Source organism: Macaca thibetana, chromosome X, assembly GCF_024542745.1.
Source record: "Macaca thibetana thibetana isolate TM-01 chromosome X, ASM2454274v1, whole genome shotgun sequence".
NCBI classification, from domain to species: Eukaryota; Metazoa; Chordata; class Mammalia; order Primates; family Cercopithecidae; genus Macaca; species Macaca thibetana.
In genome coordinates this window covers 70,067,065-70,082,794 of record NC_065598.1, presented here as the reverse complement: position 1 = coordinate 70,082,794, position 15,730 = coordinate 70,067,065, and the positions used below count along the sequence as shown (strand labels likewise).

General features: G+C 39.8%; 1 protein-coding gene across 1 annotated transcript; it reads left to right on the top strand.

Annotated features, from left to right (window-relative positions):
• Positions 1–1,856: 1,856 nt before the first annotated feature.
• Positions 1,857–4,082, top strand: LOC126946322 (endogenous retrovirus group K member 8 Rec protein). The gene is made up of 2 exons (XM_050776454.1): positions 1,857–2,118; positions 3,820–4,082. The coding sequence occupies exons 1-2, from the start codon at positions 1,857–1,859 to the stop codon at positions 3,867–3,869; spliced, it is 312 nt and encodes a 103-aa protein (XP_050632411.1). The 3' UTR covers positions 3,870–4,082.
• Positions 4,083–15,730: the final 11,648 nt, after the last annotated feature.

Sequence of the window (15,730 nt, the reverse complement as noted above, 5' to 3'; positions counted from 1 at the left end):
TCATTATTTAGGGATGCAGATAGAAAATAGAAAAATTAAGCCACAAAAAATAGAAATAAGAAAAGACACATTAAAAACATTAAGTGACTTTCCAAAAATTGCTAGGAGATATTAATTGGATTTGGCCAACTCTAGGCATTCCTACTTATGCCATATCAAATTTGTTCTCTATCTTAAGAGGAGACCCAGACTTAAATAGTAAAAGAATATTAACACCAGAGGCAACAAAAGAAATTTAATTAGTGGAAGAAAAAATTAAGCCAGCACAAATAAATAGATCCCTTAGCCCCACTCCAACTTTTGATTTTTGCTACTGCACATTCTCCAACAGGCATCATTGTTCAAAATACTGATCTTGTGGAGTGGTCATTCCTTCCTCACAGTACAATTAAGACTTTTACATTGTACTCGGATCAAATAGCTACATTAATTGGTCAGGCAAGATTACGAATAATAAAATTGTGTGGAAATGACCCAGACAAAATAGTTGTTCCTTTAAACAAGGAACAAGGTAGACAAGCCTTTATCAATTCTGGTGCATGGCAGATTGGTCTTGCTGATTTCATGGGAATTACTGATAATCATTACCCAAAAACAAAAATCTTCCAGTTTTAAAAATTGACTACTTGGATTTTACCTAAAATTACCAGACATGAACCCTTTAGAAAATACTCTGACAGTATTTACTGATGGTTCCAGCAATGGAAAAGCGACTTACACAGGGCCAAAAGTGCGAGTAATCAAAACTCAATATCATTTGGCTCAAAGAGCAGAGTTGGTTGCAGTCATTACAGTGTTACAAGATTTTAATCAATCTATTAATATTGTATCAGATTCTGCATATGTAGTACAGGCTACAAGGGATGTTGAGACAGCTCTAATCAAACATAGTATGGATGATCAGTTAAACCAGCTGTTTAATTTGTTACAACAAACTGTAAGAAAAAGGAATTTCCCATTTTACATTACTCATATTTGAGCACACACTAATTTACCAGGGCCTTTAACTAAAGCAAATGAACAAGCTGACTTACTGGTATCATCTGCATTCATAAAAGCACAAGAACTTCATGCTTTGACTCATGTAAATGCAGCAGGATTAAAAAGCAAATTTGATGTCATATGGAAACAGGCAAAAAATATTGTACAACATTGCACCCAGTGTCAAGTCCTACAACTGCCCACTCAAGAGGTAGGAGTGAATCCCAGAGGTCTGTGTCCTAATGCGTTATGGCAAATGGATGTCACACATGTACCTTCATTTGGAAGATTATCATATGTTCATGTAACAGTTGATACTTATTCACACTTCATATGGGCAACCTGCCAGACAGGAGAAAGTACTTCCCATGTTAAAAAACATTTATTATCTTGTTTTGCTGTCATGGGAGTTCCAGAAAAAATTAAAACTGACAATGGACCAGAATACTGTAGTAAAGCTTTCCAAAAATTCTTAAATCAGTGGAAAATTACACATACAACAGGAATTCCCTATAATTCCCAAGGACAGGCCATAGTTGAAAAAACTAATAGAACACTCAAAACTCAATTAGTTAAACAAAAAGAAGGGGGAGACAGTAAGGAGTGTACCACTCCTCAGATGCAACTTAATCTAGCACTCTATACTTTAAATTTTTTAAACATTTACAGAAATCAGACTACTACTCCTTCAGAACAACATCTTACTGGTAAAAAGAACAGCCCATATGAAGGAAAACTGATTTGGTGAAAAGACAACAAAAATAAGACATGGGAAATAGGGAAGGTGGCAATGTGGGGGAGAGGTTTTGCTTGTGTTTCACCAGGAGAAAATCAGCTTCCTGTTTGAATACCCACTAGACATTTGAAGTTCTACAATGAACCCATCAGAGATGCAAAGAAAAGCGCCTCCATGGAGACAGAAACACCACAATCGAGCACCATCGACTCACAAGATGAACAAGATGGTGATGTCAGAAGAACAGATAAAGTTGCCATCCACCAAGAAAGTAGAGCTGCTGACTTGGGCACAATTGAAAAAGCTGACAGAGTTAGCTAAAAAAAAGCCTAGAGAACACAAAGGTGACACATACTCCAGAGAATATGCTCCTTGCAGCTTTGATGATTGTATCAATGGTGGTAAGTCTCCCCATGCCTGCAGGAGCAGCTGCAGCTAATTATACCTACTGGGCCTATGTGCCTTTCCTGCCCTTAATTTGGGCAGTCACATGGATGGATAATCCTATTGAAGTATATGTTAATAATAGTGTATGGGTACCTGGCCCCACAGATGATCGTTGCCCTGCCAAACCTGAGGAAGAAGGAATGCTGATAAATATTTCCACTGGGTATCATTATCCTCCTATTTGCCTAGGGAGAGCACCAGGACGTTTGATTCCGGCAATCCAAAATTGGTTGGTAGTAGTACCTACTGTCAGTACCACCAGTAGATTTGCTTATCACATGGTAAGTGCAATGTCACTCAGGCCACAGGTAAATTATTCACATGACTTTTCTTATCAAAGATTGTTAAAATTTAGACTCTACAGGGAAAACTTGGCCGAAGGAAATTCCCCAAAAAATCAAAAGACACAGAAGTTTTAGTTTGGAAAACTTCTGTGTGGCCAATAGTGTGGTGATATTACAAAACAATAAATTCGGAACTATTATAGATTGGGCACGTTGAGGTAAATTCTACCACAATTGCACAGGACAAACTCAATCGTGTCCCAGTGCACAAGTGAGTCCAGCTGTTGATAGTGACTTAACAGAAAGTTTAGACGAACATAAGCATAAAAAATTAGTCTTTCTACCCTTGGGAATGGGGAGAAAAAGGAATCTCTACTCCAAGACCAAAAATAATAAGTCCTGTTTCTGGTTCTGAACATCCAGAATTATGGAGGCTTACTGTAGCCTCATACCGCCTTAGAATTTGGTCTGGAAATCAAATTATAGAAACAAGAGATCATAAGCCATTTTATTCTATCGACCTAAATTCCAGTCTAAGAGTTCCTTTGCAAAGTTGTGTAAAGCCCCCTTATATGCTAGTTGTAGGAAATATAGATATTAAACCAGACTCCCAAACTATAACCTGTGAAAACTGCAGATTGTTTACTTACATTGATTCGACTTTTAATTGGCAGTACCATATTCTGCTAGTGACAACAAGAGAAGGCGTGTGGATCCCTGTGTCCATGGACTGACTGTGGGAGGCCTCGCCATCCGTCCATATTTTGACTGAAGTATTAAAAGGCATTTCAAATAGATAAAAAAGATTCATTTTTGCTTTAATTGCAGTGATTATGGGATTAATTGCAGGCACAGCTACGGCCGCTGTGGCGGGAGTTGCATTGCACTCTTCTGTTCAGACAGTAAACTTTGTTAATGATTGGCAAAAGAATTCTACAAGATTGTGGAATTCACAATCTGGTATTGATCAAAAATTGGCAAATCAAAGTAATGATCTTAGACAAACTGTCTTTTGGATGGGAGATAGTCTCATGAGCTTGAAACATCGTTTCCAGTTACAGTGTGACTGGAATATGTCAGATTTTTGTATTACACCCCGAGTTTATAATGAGTCTGAGCATCACTGGGACACGGTTAGACGCCATCTACAGGGAAGAGAAGATAATCTCACTTTAAACATTTCCAAATTAAAAGAACACATTTTCGAAGCATCAAAAGCCCATTTAAATTTGGTACCAGAAACTGAGGCAATCGCGGGAGCTGCTGATGGCCTTGCAAATCTTAACCCTGTCACTTGGGTTAAGACCATTGGAAGTACTACTATTATAAATTTCATATTAATCCTTGTGTGCCTGTTCTGTCTGTTGTTAGTCTGCAGGTGTACCCAGCAGCTCCGAAGAGACAGCGACCATCCAGAATGAGCCATGATGACGATGGCGGTTTTGTCGAAAAGAAAAGGGGGAAATGTGGGGAAAAGAAAGAGAGATCAGACTGTTACTGTGTCTATGTAGAAAGAAGTAGACATAAGAGACTCCATTTTGTTCCGTACTAAGAAAAATTCTTCTGCCTTGAGATGCTATTAATCTGTAACCCTATCCGCAACCCTGTGCTTGCAGAGACATGTGCTGTGTTTACTCAAGGCTTAATGGATTTAGGGCTATGCAGGATGTGCTTTGTTAAACAAGTGCTTGAAGGCAGTGTGCTGTTAAAGGTCATCACCATTCTCTAATCTCATGTACCCAGGGACACAATACACTGTGGAAGGCCATGCGGACCTCTGCCTAGGAAGCCAGCTATTGTCTAAGGTTTCTCCCCATGTAATAGTCTGAGATATGGCCTCGTGGGACAGGAAAGATGTGACTGTCCCCCAGCCCGACACCTATAAAGGGTCTGTGCTGAGGAGGATTAGTAAAAGAGGAAGGCCACTTTGCAGTTGAGATAAGAGGAAAGCATCTGTCTCCTGCTCGTCCCTGGGCAATGGAATGTCTCAGTGTAAAACCTGATTGTATGTTCTATTTACTGAGATAGGAGAAAATCGTCTTAGGGCTGGAGGTGAGACATGCTGGTGACAGTACTGCTCTTTAATGCACCAAGATGTTTATGTATGTGCACATCAAAGCACAGCACCTTTTTCTTAACCTTGTTTATGACACAGAGACATTTGTTCACTTGTTCTGCTGACCCTCTCTCCACTATTACCCTATTGTCCTGCCACATTCCCCTCTCCGAGCTGGTAAAGATAATGATCAATAAATACGGAGGGAACTCAGAGACTGGTGCCGGTCCCCTGGGCCCACTTTTCTTTCTCTATACTTTGTCTCTGTGTCTCTTTCTTTTCTCAGTCTCTCATCCCACCTGACGAGAAACACCCATAGGTTGTGGAGGGGCTGGCCCCCTTCACTGAGAGACAGCTTGTTGTGATTTCTGTTCTTTTACATTTGCTGAGGAGTGCTTTACTTCCAATTATGTGGTCAATTTTAGAATAAGTGTGATGTGGTGCTGAGAAGAATGTATATTCTGTTGATTTGGGGTGGAGAGTTCTGTAGATGTCTATTAGTTCTGCTTGTTGAAGAGCTGAGTTCAGGTCCTGGATATCCTTGTTAACCTTCTGTTTCATTGATCTGTCTAATATTGACAGTGTGGTGTTAACGTCTCCCATTATTATTGTGTGGGAGTCTAAGTCTTCTTGTGGGTCTCTAAGAACTTGCTTTATGAATCTGAGTGCTCCTGTATTGGGTGCATATATATTTAGGATAGTTAGCTCTTCTTGTTGAAATGATCCCTTTACCATTATTGTAATGGCCTTTGTCTCTTTTGATCTTGGTTGGTTTACAGTCTGTTTTGTCAGAGACTAGGATTGCAACCCCTGCTTTTTTTTTGCTTTCCATTTGCTTGGTAGATCTTCCTCCATCCCTTTATTTTGAGCCTATGTGTGTCTTTGCTCATGAGACGGGTCTCCTGAATACAGCACACTGATGGGTCTTGACTATCCAATTTGCCAGTCTGTGTCTTTTAATTGGGGCATTTAGCCCCTTTACATTTAAGGTTAATATTGTTATGTGCGAATTTGTTTCTGTCATTATGATGTTCACTGGTTATTTTGCCCATTAATTGATGCAGTTTCTTTGTAACATCAATGGTCTTCACAATTTGGCATGTTTTTGCATTGGCTGGTACCGGTTGTTTCTTTCCATGTTTAGTGCTTCCTTCAGGAGCTCTTGTAAGGCAGGCCTGGTGTTGACAAAAATCTGGCAGCATTTGCTTGTCTGTAAAGGACTTCATTTCTCCTTCACTTATGAGGCTTAGTTTGGCTGGATATGAAATTCTGGATTAAAAATTCTTTTCTTTAAGAATGTTGAATATTGGCCCCCAGTCTTCTGGCTTGTAGGGTTTCTGCTGAGAGATCTGATCTTAGTCTGATGGGCTTCCCTTTGTGGGTAACTTGACCTTTCTCTCTGACTGCCCTTAACACTTTTTCCTTTATTTTAACCTTGGTGAATCTGACAATTATGTGTCTTAGGGTTGCTCTTCTTGAGCAGTATCTTTGTGGTGTTCTCTGTATTTCCTGAATTTGAATATTTGCCTACCTTGCTCATTTGGCGAAGTTCTCTTGGATAATATCCTGAGGAGTGTTTTCCAACTTGGTTCCATTCTCCCCATCACTTTCAGGTACACCAATCAAATGTAGATTTGTTTTTTTCACATAGTCCCATATTTCTTAGAGGCTTTGTTCATTTCTTTTTACTCTCTTTTTCTCTAACCTTGTCTTCTTGCTTTAGTTCATTAATTTGAACTTTAATCACTGATACTCTTTCTTTCACTTGATTGAATTGGCTATTGAAACTTGTGCATGTGTCACGAAGTTCTTGTGCCATGGTTTTCAGCTCCATCAGGTCATTTAAGGTCTTCTCTACACTGTTTGTTCTAGCTAGCCATTCATCTAATCTTTTTTCAAGGTTTTTAGCTTCCTTGCGATGCATATGAACATCCTACTTCAGCTTGGAGAAGTTTGTTATTACTGATCTTCTGAAGCCTACTTCTGTCAACTCATCAAAGTCATTCTCTGTCCAGCTTTGTTCTGTTGCTGGTGAGGAACTTCGATCTTTTGGAATAGAAGAGGTGCTCTGATTTTTAGAATTGTCAGCTTTTCTGCTCTGGTTTCTCCCCATCTTTGTGGTTTTATCTACCTTTGGTCTTTGATGTTGGGGACCTACAGATGAGGTTTTGGTGTAGATGACCTTTTTGTTGATGTTGATACTATTCCTTTCTGTTTGTTAGTTTTCCTTCTAACAGTCAGGTTCCTCAGTTGCAGGTTTGTTGGAGTTTGCTGGAGGTCTACTCCAGACCTTGTTTGCCTGGGTATCACCAGCAGAGGCTGTAGAACAGCATATATTGCAGAACAGCAAATATTGCTGCCCAATCATTCCTCTAGAAGCTTTGTCCCAGAGGGGTAGCTGCCTATATGATGTGTCTATTGGCCCCTACTGGGAGATGTTTCCCAGTTAGGCTTCACGGAGGTCAGGGACCCACTTGAGGAGGCAGTCTGTACATTCTCAGAGTTCAAATGCCGTGCTGGGAGAACCACTGCTCTCTTCAGAGCTGTCAGAGAGGGAGGTTTAAGTCTGTAGAAGTTGTCTGCTGCCTTTTGTTCAGCTATGCCCTGCCCACAGAGGTGGAGTCTAAAGGAGGTAGGCCTTGTTGAGCTGTAGTGAGCTCTGCTCAGTTAGAGCTTCCAGGCCGCTTTATTTACCTACTCAAGCCTCAGCAATTGCAGAAGCCACATCCCCAGTCAGGCTGCCACCTCGCAGTTCAATCTCAGACTGCTGCGCTAGCAGTGAGCAAGGCTCCCTGGGCATGGGACCCACTGAGCCAGCCACTGGTGAGAGTCACCTTGTCTGCTGGTTGCTAAGACCTTGGGAAAAGTGCAGTATTTGGGCAAGAGTGTCCCATTTTTCCAGGTAGTCTGTCAGGGCTTCCTTTGGCTAGGAAAGGGAAATCCCCCGACCCCTTGCACTTCCTGGGTGAGGTGACGCCCTGCCCTGCTTCAGCTCTCCCTCCATGGGCTGCACCCACTGTCCAACCAGTCCCAGTGAGATGAATAAGGTACCTCAGTTGGAAATGTAGAAATCACCCATCTTCTGCGTCAATCATGCTGAGAGCTGCAGACCAGAGCTGTTCCTATTTGGCCATCTTGGAATGCCCCCCATAAGTTTTATTAAACAGTATAAGTGGGGAAACATTTCAAGGGCTTTCAAAGAAGCACATTTGTCTTGTATTGTTTGTCCAAAATTCAACCCAGGAAAAACAATTCAGACAGTTATACGCTATCTTGACCTGTCTAGTGAACCTTTTGAGATTTGGCAAATGGATTTCATCTAGCTACTTCCCATTCAATGTTATAAATATGTTCTTGTTATAATTTGTGTTTTCTCATTGGGTAGATATGTTCACCTGCTGACATGCCACTGCCTCAGCTGTTATAAAACTGTTATTAGGAAAGATTATTGCTGATGGGGAATACCTTCAGAGTTATATAGTGACCAAGGAACTCATTTCACTGGCCATGTTATAAAACACATTTGTGAATCATGGCTCATATTAGAATACTCTTTATTGTGCCTACCGTTTCTAATCTTGCACATTAGTGGAAAGAACAAACGACATCATCAAAACTAAACTGGTAAAATTTGTGGAAACTTTGCAATTGCCTCTGGCCCTATTAAATCAAAGGTCTGCATATTTTGGAAAACATGAGTTGTTACCTTTTGAAATGATCACTGGATGGCAGATGCATTTAGTTTCCTCTGCCTTTGATATTTATTCAATTAAAGGAGACATTCTCTAATAAAATAAAAAATTAATTAAGGCTAAAGGTAAAAATCATATGCTGGTAGTACAATATTTCCAGTGTGCTCCCAGGAGATAAAGACATAAAACATCACAGCCTTTAGCCTGGTGATTTTTCTCTGTTGCAAGAGGCATTTACAACAGGATATCCTTCAACCTCCATGGAAAGGTCTCTGTTAGATCCTCCTTACCAATTCCAGTACTGCCAAACTAAAATGCATTGGCTCTTTTATTCATGTTTCTCAGTAAAAAAATATCCTACTGCTTTCTGGAATTCAGAAGCAATCAGAAACTTAAAGCTTCCTCTGACCTGGAAGTGAAGCAGACAACAGCTGAAGTTGACTGCTCTCCCAACAACACCCTGTATATGAATAAGCTCCCTGAAATATTCAGCTTGTTGTATGTTGCTTTCTCTATATGCTTGGTTTTTGCCTTCTCTTTACTTGTACAATGGTTACCTTGAATCGTATCATGGTTGAGCAAGGATGTGTTTGCACTGTAGCCAATACCCACTGCTACACTTGGATAAGTACTTCTAATAAAGTAGAGATCAACTTGGAAAAACCCATGCACATACTAAATAGGAAATTAGAGTATCCAGTATTAAAATGTTTGGCTTTTTGATCTCATCAGCTGACTACCCTCTAACGTCAGAACATGGCCAAAATTCAGTCTTCAACTTTTGTTACTCACTACTGTGGTTATTGTCACCATTGTTGTTCTTCTTGTAATATTTAAGTTATTTATATTATTCCTCACCCAAATTTGCTTAGAAATAACAGTGTAACCAAAGTAATGGTTGCCAGGATGCTCAATATGGTCAATCAAGCCTATGGTTCAGAAAAGACATCTGATTTGACAACCTTTTTGGGACCTAAGCAGACTGGAGAGCACTCCCCTCAAAATCTCATTATTCAAATGTGGCCCAGTCTAGCCATACACACTTTTAGACATTGAGATCTTTCAACAAAGGTCATGACTCCCTAAGACAGTCCCATCCAGGCAGTGAGGGAAAAAATCAGACTCACTAATTGATCTGCAAAGTTTTCTGGAAATAATATTGATCAAAAGAGGTAAATATGAAAGAAAAGGATGTACTTAAGGCTAAGACTTTAAAGTAGAGTCAGGAGATTGTGAGATGATTGCACCCTCACATGCTGAGTAAAGCCACAGGATGTTCCAATAGACTTGGATAATAACAGAAGTCAGTATCCTCTGGCCTTTAACATCTCTCAGTTGAGAGTACCCTAATAAAACAATCAGAATGAGTTTGCAATTTAGGATTTCTGCATAGTCAATGAACTGTCTTTGAAGACAACTTTTTATGGAGAGCCCATAATGAAAAAAACCTTTCCTGAGCTTCTATAAGAGGATATTAATTGGGGTTGCCATGATTCAGTATACATGAATTGTAATTTTTAAAAAATTATACTTTAAGCTCTGAGATACATGTGCAGAACGTGCAGGTTTGTTATATAGGAATACACGTGCCATGGTGGTTTGCTGCACCCAGCGACCCGTCATCTACATTAGGTATTTCTCCTAATGCTAACCCTCCCCTAGCCCACAACCCCCGATATGACCTGGTGTATGATATTCCCCTCCTTGTGTCCATGTGTTCTAATTGTTCAACTCCCACTTATGGGTGAGAATATGCAGTATTTGATTTTCTGTTCTTGTGTTAGTTTGCTGAGAATGATGGTTTCCAGCTTCATCCATGTCCCTACAAAGGACATGAGCTCATCCTTTTTTATGGCTGCATAGTATTCCATGGCATATATGTGCAAATTTTTTTTTTTTTAATCCAGTCTATCATTGATGGGCATTTGGGTGGGTTCCAAGTCTTTGCTATTGTGAACAGTGCTGCAATAAATATATGTGTGCATGTGCATGTGTCCTTATAGTAGAATTACTTATAACACTTGGGTATATACCCAGTAATGGGATTGATGGGTTAAATGGTATTTCTGGTTCTAGATCCTTGAGCAATCACCACACTGTCTTCCACAATGGTTGAACTAATTTACACTCCTACTAACAGTGTAAAAGCATTCCCATTTCTCCACATTTTCTCCAGCATCTATTGTTTCCTGACTTTTTAATGATCACCATTCTAACTGGTGTGAGATGGTATCTCATTGTGGTTTTGATTTGCATTTCTCTAATGACCAGTGATGATGAGCTTTTTATCATATGTTTGTTGGCTGCATAAATGTCTTCTTTGGAAAAGCGTCTGTTCATATCCTTTGCCCACTTTTTGATGGGGTTGTTTGTTTTTTTCTTGTAAGTTTGTTTAAGTTCTTTGTAGATTCTGGGTATTAGCCCTTTGTCAAATGGATAGATAGCAAAAATTTTCTCCCATTCTGTATGTTGCCTATTCACTCTGATGATAGTTTCTTTTGCTGTGCAGAAGCTCTTTAGTTTAATTAGATCTGATTTGTCAATTTTGGCTTTTGTTGCCATTGCTTTTGGTGTTTTAGTCATGAAGTCTTTGCCCATGCCTATGTACTGAATGGTATTGCCTAGGTTTTCTTCTAGGGTTTTTATGGTTTTAGGTCTTATATTTAAGTCTTTAATCCATCTCGAGTTAATTTTTGTATAAAGTGTAAGGAAGGAATCCATTTTCTGTTTTCTGCATATGGCTAGCCAGTTTTCCCAACACCAATTTATTAAATAGGGAATCCTTTCCCCATTGCTTGTTTTTGTCAGGTTTGTCAAAGATCAGATGGTTGTAGATGTGTGGCATTATTTCTGAGGCCTCTGTTCTGTTCCATTGGTCTATATCTGTTTTAATACAATACCAAGCTGTTTTGGTTACTGTAGCCTTGTAGTATAGTTTGAAGTCAGGTAGCATGATGCCTCCAGCTTTGTTCTTTTTGCTTAGGATTGTCTTGGCTATATGAGCTCTTTTTTGGTTCCATATGAAATTTAAAGTAGTTGTTTCTAATTCTGTGGAGAAAGTTAATGGTAGCTTGATGGGGATAGCACTGAATCTGTAAATTACGTTGGGCAGTAGGGCCATTTTCACGATATTGATTTTTCCTGTTCATGCACATGGAATGTTTTTCCATTTGTTTGTGTCCTCTCTTATTTCTTTGTCCAGTGGTTTGTATTTCTCCTTGAAGAGGTCCTTCACAACCCTTTTAAGTTGTATTCCTAGGTATTTTATTCTCCTTGTAGCAATTGTGAGAATGGGAGTTCACACATGATTTGACTCTCTGTTTGTCTATTATTGGTGTATAGAAATGCTTGTGATTTTTGCACATTGATTTTGTATTATGAGACTTCACTGAAGTTGCTTATCAGTTTAAAGAGTTTCTGGGCTGAGACGATGGGGTTTTCTAAATATATAATCATGTCATCTGCAAACAGAGACAATTTGACTTCCTTTCTTCCTATTTGAATACCTTTATTTTTGTCTTGCTTGATTGCCCTGGGCAGAACTTCCAATACTATATTGAATAGGAGTGATGAGAGAGGGCATCCTTGTCTTGTGCCAGTTTTCAAAGGGAATACTTCGAGTTTTTGCCCATTCAGTATGATATTGCCTGTGGGTTTGTCATAGATAGCTCTTATTATTTTGAGATACATTCCATCAATATGGAATTTATTGAGAGTTTTTAGCATGAAGGGCTGTTGAATTTTATCAAAGGCCTTTTCTGCATCTATTGAGATAATCATGTGGTTTTTGTCATTGGTTCTGTTGATGTGATGCATTACATTTATTGATTTGTGAATGTTGAACCAGCCTTGCATCCCAGGGATGAAGCCGACTTGATCATGGTGGATAAGCTTTTTGATGTGCTGCGATGGATTTGGTTGCGAGTATTTTATTGAGGATTTTTGCATTGATGTTCATCAGGAATATTGGCCTGAAATTTCCTTTTTTTTGTTGTGTCTCTGCCAGGTTTTGGTATCAAAATGATGCAGGCCTCCCTCATAAAATAAATTAGGAAGGATTCCCTCTTTTTCTGTTGTTTGGAATAGTTTCAGAAGGAATGGTACCAGCTCCTCTTTGTATCTTTTGTGGAATTCAGCTGTGAATCTGGCCCTGGGCTTTTTTTTGGTTGGTAGGCTATTAATTACTGCCTCAATTTTAGAACTTGTTATTTGTCTTTCAGGGATTCGACCTCTTCCTGGTTTAGTCTTGGGAGAATGTATGTGTCCAGGAATCTATCCATTTCTTCTAGGTTTTCTAGTTTATTCACGTAGAGGCATTTATAGTATTCTCTGATGGTAGTTTATATTTCTGTGGGATCTGTGGTGATATCCACTTTATCATTGTTTATTGTGTGTACTTGATGCTTCTCTCTTTTCTTCTTCATTAGTTTGGCTAGTGGTCTATTTTGTTAACCTTTTCAAAAAGCCAGCTGCTGGATTCTTTGATTTTTTGAAGAATTTTTCGTGTCTCTATCTCCTTCAGTTCTGCTCTGATCTTAGTTATTTCTTGTCTTCTGCTAGCTTTTGAATTTTTTGCTCTTGCTTCTCTAGTTCTTTTCATTGTGATGTTAGGGTGTCACTTTTCTTTCTTTCCTTTTTTCTCTTGTGGGCATTTAGTGCTATATACTTTCCTCTAAACAGTGCTTTAGCTGTGTCACAGAGATTCTGGTACATTGTGTCTTTGTTTTCATTGGTTTCAAATAACTTATTTATTTCAGCTTTAATTTAGTTACTTACGTAGTAGTCATTCGGGAGCAGGTTGTTCAGTTTCCATGTAGTTGTGCTGTTTTGAGTGAGTTTCTTAATCCTAGTTCTAATTTGATTGCACTGTGGTCCAAAAGATTTTTTTTTAAATGATTTCCGTTCTTTTGCATTTGCTGAAGAGTGTTTTACTTCCAACTATGTGGTCAATTTTAGAAGAATTGCCATGACATGCTGAGAATAATGTATATTTTGTTGATTTGGGGTGGAGAGTTCTGTAGATGTCTATTAGTTCTCCTTGGTCCAGAGCTGAGTTCCAGTCCTGAATATCCTTGCTAATTTTCTGTCTCATTGATCTGCCTAATATTGAGAGTGGGGTGTTAAAGTCTCCCAATATTATTGTGTGGGAGTCTAAGTCTGTTTGTAGGTCTCTAAGAACTTGCTTTATAAATCTGGGTGCTCCTGTATTGGGTACATATATATTTAGGATAGTTAGCTCTTCTTGTTGCATCGTTCCCTTTACCATTATGTAATGCCCCTCTTTGTCTTTTTTGATCTTTGTTGGTTTACAGTCTGTTTTATCAGTGACTAGGATTGTAACCCCTCCCTTTCTGGCTTTCCATTTGCTTGGTAAATATTCCTCCATCCCTTTATTTTAAGCCTATGTGTGTCTTTCCACGTGAGATGGGTCTTCTGAATACAGCACAGCGATTGGTCTTGACTCTTTATCTAATTTGTCAGTCTGTGTCTTTCAATTGGGGCATTTAGCCCATTTAAATTTAAGGTTAGTATTGTTCTGTGTGAATTTGATCCTGTCATTATGATGCTATTTGGTTATTTTGCCCATTAGTTGATGCAGTTTCTTTATAGTGTCGATGGTCTTTACAATTTGGTATGTTTTTGCAGTGGCTGATACCTGTTTTTCCTTTCCATATTTAGTGCTTCTTTCAGGAGCTCTTGTAAGGTAGACTTGGTGATGACAAAATCTCTCAGTATTTGCTTGTCTGGATTTTATTTCTCCTTCACTTATGAAGCTTAGTTTGGCTGGTTATGAAATTCTGGGTTGAAAATTCTTTCTTTAAGAATGTTGAATATGGCCCTCCACTCTCTTCTGGCTTGTAGGGTTTCTGCAGAGAGATCCACTGTTAGTCTGATGGGCTTCCCTTTGTGGGTTATCCGACCTTCCTCTCTGGCTGTCCTTAACATTTTTTCCCTTCATTTCAGCCTTGGTGAATCTGATGATCATGTGTCTCAGGGTTGCTCTTCTCGAGGAGTATCTTTGTGGTGTTCTCTGTATTTCCTGAATTTGAATGTTGGCCTGTTTTGCTAGGTTGGGTAAGTTCTTCTGGATAATATCCTGAAGAGTGTTTTCCAACTTGGTTCCATTCCCCCCTTTACTTTCAGGTACAACAATCAAATGTAGGTTTGGTCTTTTCACATAGTCCCATATTTCTTGGAGGCATTGTTCATTACTTTTCATTTTTTTTCTCTAATCTTGTCTTCACACTTTATTTCATTATGTTGATCTTCAGTGTCTGATATCCTTTTTTCTGCTTGATTGATTCGGCTATTGATACTTGTGTATGCTTCACGAAGTTCTCGTGCTGTGTTTTTCAGCTCCATCAGATCATTTATGTTCTTCTCTGCATGGGTTATTCTAGTTAGCAATTCATCTAACTTTTTTTTTTTCAAGGTTCGTAGCTTCCTTGCATTGGGTTAGAATATGCTCCTTTAGCTTGGAGGAGTTTGTTATTTTCCTCTTTCTGAAGCCTACTTCTGTGAATTCATGAAACTCATTCTCCATCCAGTTTTGTTACCTTGCTGGGGAGGAGTTGTGATCCTTTCGGGGAGAAGAGGTGTTCTGGTTTTTAGAATTTTCAGCCGTTTTGTGCTGTTTCTCCCCATCTTCATGGATTTATCTATCTTTGGTCTTTGATATTGGTGACCTTTGGATGGGGTTTGAGTGGACGTCCTTTCTGTTGATGTTGGTGCTATTCTTTTCTGTTTGTTAGTTTTTCTTCTAACAGTCAGGGCCCTCTGCTGCAGGTCTGCTGGAGTTTGCTGGAGGTTCACTCCAGACCCTGTTTGCCTGGGTATCAGCAGCAGAGGCTGCAGAACAGCAAAGATTGCCTGCTCCTTCCTCTGGAAGTTTCATCTCAGAGGGTCACCCATAAGATGCCAGCCAGAGCTCTACTGTATGTCAACCCTTCCTGGGAGGTGTCTCCCAGTCAGAAGGCATGGGTGTTAGGGACCCACTTGAGGAGACAGTCTGTCTTTTAGCAGAGCTTGATCACTGTGCTGAGATCTGGTGCTCTCTTCAGAGGCGACAGGCGGAACATTTAAGTCAGCTGAAACTTTGCCTACAGTCGTCCCTTCCCCCAGGTGGTCTGTCTCAGGGAGATGGGAGTTTTATCTATAAGCCCCTGACTGGGTCTCCTGCCTTTCTTTCAGAGATGCCCTGCCCAGAGAGGAGTAATTTAGAGAAGCAGTCTGGCTACAGAGGCTTTGCCAAGCTGCGGTGAGCTCTGCCCAGTTCGAACTTCCTGGTGGCTTGTTTACACTGTGAGGGAAAAACCTCCTACTCAAGCCTCAGTAATGGTGAATGCCCCTCCCTCCACCAAGCTTGGGTATCTCAGGTCGACTTCAGACTGCTGTGCTGGCAGTGAGCATTTCAAGCTAGTGGATTGTACCTTGCTGGGCTCTGTGGGGGTGGGATCCACTGAGCTATACCACTTGGCTCCCTGGCTTCAGCCCCCTTTCCAGGGGAGTGAACAGTTCTGTCTTGCTGGCATTC